The sequence below is a fragment of the Mizuhopecten yessoensis genome, unplaced genomic scaffold (assembly GCF_002113885.1).
Source record: "Mizuhopecten yessoensis strain PY_sf001 unplaced genomic scaffold, ASM211388v2 scaffold10777, whole genome shotgun sequence".
NCBI classification, from domain to species: Eukaryota; Metazoa; Mollusca; class Bivalvia; order Pectinida; family Pectinidae; genus Mizuhopecten; species Mizuhopecten yessoensis.
In genome coordinates this window covers 191293-197292 of record NW_018408716.1, presented here as the reverse complement: position 1 = coordinate 197292, position 6000 = coordinate 191293, and the positions used below count along the sequence as shown (strand labels likewise).

General features: G+C 33.4%; 1 protein-coding gene across 1 annotated transcript in view; it reads left to right on the top strand.

The window, feature by feature from the left end:
* The first annotated feature begins 2988 nt into the window (after nt 1–2988).
* LOC110462382 (probable G-protein coupled receptor 158) overlaps nt 2989–6000 on the top strand; it is a 40637-nt gene continuing 37625 nt past the window's right edge. Inside the window, exon 1 of the mRNA XM_021516321.1 lies at nt 2989–3190. Within this exon, the coding sequence (XP_021371996.1) occupies nt 3032–3190 (159 nt within the window). The 5' untranslated portion in view covers nt 2989–3031. The remainder of the gene's footprint in view (nt 3191–6000) is intronic.

The following is a 6000-nucleotide window of genomic DNA, read 5'->3' as shown; positions in this document are numbered from 1 at the left end:
GACACAGACATACACTTGATGTAGGAGTATAAACACTGACACAGATATACACTTGGTGTAGGGGTATAAACACTGACACAAACATCCACTTGGTGTAGGGGTATAAACACTGACACAAACATACACTTGATGCTGTAGTATAAACACTGACACAGACATACACCTGATGTAGGGGTATAAACACTGATACAGACATACACTTGATGTAGGAGTATAAACACTGACACAGACATACACTTGATGTAGGAGTATAAACAATGACACAGACATACACTTGGTTTAGGAGTATAAACACTGATACAGACATACACTTGATGTAGGAGTATAAACACTGACACAGACATGCCCTGATGTAGGGGTATAAACACAGATATACATCTGGTGTCGGAGTATAAACACTGACACAACCATTCACTTGATGTAGGAGTATAAACACTGAGACAGACATACACTTGATGTAGGATTATAAACACTGACACAGCCATACACCTGGTGTAGGGGTATAAACACTGACACAGACATACACCGGGTGTAGGAGTAAAAAACACTGACACAGACATACACTTGGTGTAGGGGTATAAACACTGACACGAACATACACTTGATGTAGGAGTATAAACACTGACACAGACATACCCTTGATGTAGGAGTATAAACACTGACACAGCCATACACCTGGTGTAGGGGTATAAACACTGACACAGACATACATCTGGTGTAGGAGTATAAACACTGACACCGACAGACACTTGATGTAGGAGTATAAACACTGACGCAGACATACACCTGGTGTAGGGGTTTAAACACTGACACAGACATACACCTGGTATAGGGGTATAAACACTGACACAGACATACATCTGGTGTAGGAGTATAAACACTGACACCGACATACACTTTATGTAGGAGTATAAACACTGACACAGACATGCACCGGGAGTAGAAGTATAAACACTGACACAGACATACTCCCGGTGTAGGAGTATAAACACCGACACCGACATACACCGGGAGTAGGAGTATAAACACTGACACCGACATACACTTGATGTAGGAGAATAAACACTGACACAGACATACACTTGATGTAGGAGTATAAACACTGACGCAGACATACACCTGGTGTAGGGGTTTAAACACTGACACAGACATACACCTGGTATAGGGGTATAAACACTGACACAGACATACACCGGGGGTAGGAGTAAAAAACACTGACACAGACATACACTTGGTGTAGGAGTATAAACACTGACACAGACATGCACCGGGAGTAGAAGTATAAACACTGACACAGACATACTCCCGGTGTAGGAGTATAAACACCGACACCGACATAGACTTGATGTAGGAGTATAAGCACTGACACAGACATACACCGGGTGTAGGAGTATAAACAGTGACACCGACATACACTTGATGCAGGAGTATAAACACTGACACAGACATGCACCGGGTGTAGAAGTATAAACCCTGACACAGACATACACCCGGTGTAGGAGTATAAACACCGACACCGACATATACTTGATGTAGGAGAATAAACACTGACACAGACATACACTTGATGTAGGAGTATAAACAATGACACAGACATACACTTGGTTTAGGAGTATAAACACTGATACAGACATACACTTGATGTAGGAGTATAAACACTGACACAGACATACACCCGGTGTAGGAGTATAAACACCGACACCGACATACACCGGGTGTAGGAGTATAAACACTGACACCGACATACACTTGATGTAGGAGTATAAACACTGACACAGACATGCACCGGGTGTAGAAGTATAAACACTGACACAGACATACACCCGGTGTAGTAGTATAAACACCGACACCGACATATACTTGATGTAGGAGTATAAACACTGACACAGACATACACTTGATGTAGGAGTATAAACACTGACACAGACATACACCTCATGATTATTATTAACACTGACACAGACATACACCGTGTGTAGGGATATAAATGCAGACACAGACATACACCTGGTGTTGGAGTATAAACACTGACACAGACATACACAGGGTGTAGGAGTATAAACACTGACACAGACATTCACCTCATGATTATTATAAATACTGACCCAGACATACACCTGGTTTTGGAGTATAAACACTGACACAGACATACACCGGGTGTAGGAGTATAAACACTGACACTGATATACACCTGGTGTAGGAGTATAAAGACTGACACAGATATACACCTGGTATAGGAGTATAAACACTGACACAGACATACACCTCATGATTATTATAAACACTGACACAGAATCTCGAAACTTTTTAAACCCATTCTTAGTGCTTAATTTTAAGCATATGCTTAACTTTAAGCATATACTTTAAAAAGTGTATCTCAAAGGTTCTTAAGTATGCATTCTCAAATTTTAATTTGAGAACTGGCTCAATATTTGAGAACGGTAAGGATCATGCTTAAATATTTAATAACGTGCTTAAATACACAAAATGGCCAACTGTAATTGTCTGATAAGTCATGAAATTCAGCCGCTAGAAAGGAGAAAGGAGACGAAAGGCACAGTGTTTATCGTTTATTTTCATTTATTTATTTATTAATGTATTCATGATTAGCCAACACTTTGGATATAATTAGAAAACCAGCATTTGAGGCCATTCAATACAGTCTTCTATCACAGGATGTCCATAAAATCAGACATTGGCATATAACTAATATGGCCCGGGATGTTGAGATTTGGCCGATAACATCCTGGGATGAAGGGTTACCAAGTTTGTTCAAATGAATGAACACGACTTATATTCAATTTTTACAGAGGTCATTTGTCTTAAAAAACATTTGCACCACCCAACCAATGCAGAATTACAACGAATTTCCTTTTAATTTTGTTTCCAGGACAGACGGACTGAACTTCTGACTTCAATATTGTAATGTTGCATTTTTTTTCTTTCTTTTATAATCATTACGTTTGTTCTTGTGTGAATAAAGTTAATGTCATTATAGATGTAAAGTCCTGTAGACTTGTGAACTTAGGAAATGATATGTAGTGAGAACATTAGTAAATTGTCTATGCTTTTTTATTGCAGTGGTGTGGTTACTGTAGACATTGACCTGGATAGTCGCGACGTCAACCAGTGTAATACAGATCACGGCCTCTTCTCCTTCTCTGACAAATGTCCCCCGGAAACCACTCAGGTAGGTATATTACAAAATATGTACCCACAACAAAGCCAAAATAAGCCGTAACTACACAAAAACTAAAACAAAAAGGAAATACACAGAAACTAAAACAAAATGTAACTATACAAAAACTAAAACAAGAAGTAACTACACAGAAACTAAAAGAAGAAGGAACTATACAGAAACTAAAACAAACTGAAACTATTCAAAATTAAAACAAAAAGGAAATACACAGAAACTAAAACAAAATGTAACTATACAAAAACTATAAGAAAAAGGAACTATACAGAAACTAAAATAAGACGGAACTACATAAAAACTAAAACAAACTGAAACTATACAAAAACTAAAATAAGAAGTAACTACACAGAAACTAAAACAAAAAGGAACTATACAGAAACTAAAACAAACTGAAACTATTCAAAAACTAAAATAAGAAGTAACTACACAGAAACTAAAACAAGAAGGAACTATACAGAAACTAAAACAAACTGAAACTATACAAAAACTAAAATAAGAAGTAACTACACAGAAACTAAAACAAGAAGGAACTATACAGAAACTAAAACAAGAAGGAACTATACAGAAACTAAAACAAGAAGGAACTATACAGAAACTAAAACAAGAAGGAACTATACAGAAACTAAAACAAGAAGGAACTATACAGAAACTAAAACAAGAAGGAACTATACAGAAACTAAAACAAGAAGGAACTATACAGAAACTAAAACAAAATGTAACGATACAAAAACTAAAACAAAAGGAACCTATTCAAAAATTAAAACAAAAAGGAAATACACAGAAACTAAACAAAATGTAACTATACAAAAACTATAACAAAAAGGAACTGTACAGAAACTAAAACAAACTGAACCTATTCAAAAATTAAAACAAAAAGGAAATACACAGAAAATAAAACAAAATGTAACTATACAAAAATAAAACAAGAAGGAACTATACAGAAACTAAAACAAAAAGTAACTATACAGAAACTAAAACAAGAAGGAACTATACAGAAACTAAAACAAACTGAAACTATACAAAAGTTAAAAAAAAGGAAATACACAGAAACTAAAACAAAAAGGAACTATACAGAATCTAAAACAAAATGTAACTATACAAAAACTAAAACAAGAAGGAATACAGAATCTAAAACAAAATGTAACTATACAAAAACTAAAACAAGAAGTAACTACACAGAAACTAAAAGAAGAAGGAACTATACAGAAACTAAAACAAACTGAAACTATTCAAAATTAAAACAAAAAGGAAATACATAGAAACTAAAACAAAATGTAACTATACAAAAACTAAAACAAGAAGTAACTACACAGAAACTAAAACAAAATGTAACTATACAAAAACTATAACAAAAAAGAACTATACAGAAACTAAAACAAACTGAACCTATTCAAAAATTAAAACAAAAAGGAAATACACAGAAAATAAAACAAAATGTAACTATACAAAAATAAAACAAGAAGGAACTATACAGAAACTAAAACAAAATGTAACGATACAAAAACTAAAACAAAAGGAACCTATTCAAAAATTAAAACAAAAAGGAAATACACAGAAACTAAACAAAATGTAACTATACAAAAACTATAACAAAAAGGAACTGTACAGAAACTAAAACAAACTGAACCTATTCAAAAATTAAAACAAAAAGGAAATACACAGAAACTGAATCAAAATGTAACAATACAAAAACTAAAATCAGAAGGAACTACATAGAAACTGAAACAAACTGAAACTATACAAAAACTAAAATCAGAAGGAACTACATAGAAACTAAAACAAACTGAAACTATACAAAAACTCAAACAAGAAGGAACTACCTAGAAACTAAAACAAAATGTAACTATACAAAAACGAAAACAAAAAGGAACTACACAGAACCTGAAACAAAACGTAACTATACAAAAACTCAAACAAGAAGGAACTACCTAGAAACTAAAACAAAATGTATCTATACAAAAACGAAAACAAAAAAGAACTACACAGAACCTGAAACAAAACGTAACTATACAAAAACTCAAACAAGAAGGAACTTCCTAGAAACTAAAACAAAATATAACTATACAAAAACTATAACGGGAAGGAACTATACAAAAACTCAAACAAGAAGGAACGACATAGAAACTAAAACAAAATGCAACTATACAAAAACGAAAACAAAAAGAAAAGGAACTGTACAGAAACTAAAACAAGAATGAACTATACAGAAACTAAAACAAAATGTAACTATACAAAAGTTAAAACAAAAAGAAAATAAACAGAAACTAAAACAAAAGATAACTATACAAAAACTGAAACAAGAAGGAACTACATAGAAACTGAAACAAACTGAAACTATACAAAAACCCAAACAAGAAGGAACTACACAGAAACTAAAAGAAGAAGGAACTATACAGAAACTTAAACAAGAAGGAACTATACAGAAACTAAAAGAAAAAGGAACTACATAGTAACTATACAAAAACGAAAACAAAAAAGAACTACATAGAACCTGAAACAAAATGTAAATATACAAAAACTAAAACTGGAAGGAACTCGAAAACAAAAAGGAACTACCCAGAAACTAAAACAAAATATAACTATACAAAAACTGAAACAGGAAGGAACTATACAAACGCTAAAACAGGAAGGAACTATACAAAATCTAAAATAAGAAGGAACTACCTACAAACTAAAACAAAATGTATCTATACAAAAACGAAAACAAAAAGAAAAGGAACTGTACAGAACCTAAAACAAACTGAACCTATACAAGAACTAAAACAAGAAGGAACTATACAAAACCTCAAACAAGAAGGAACGAC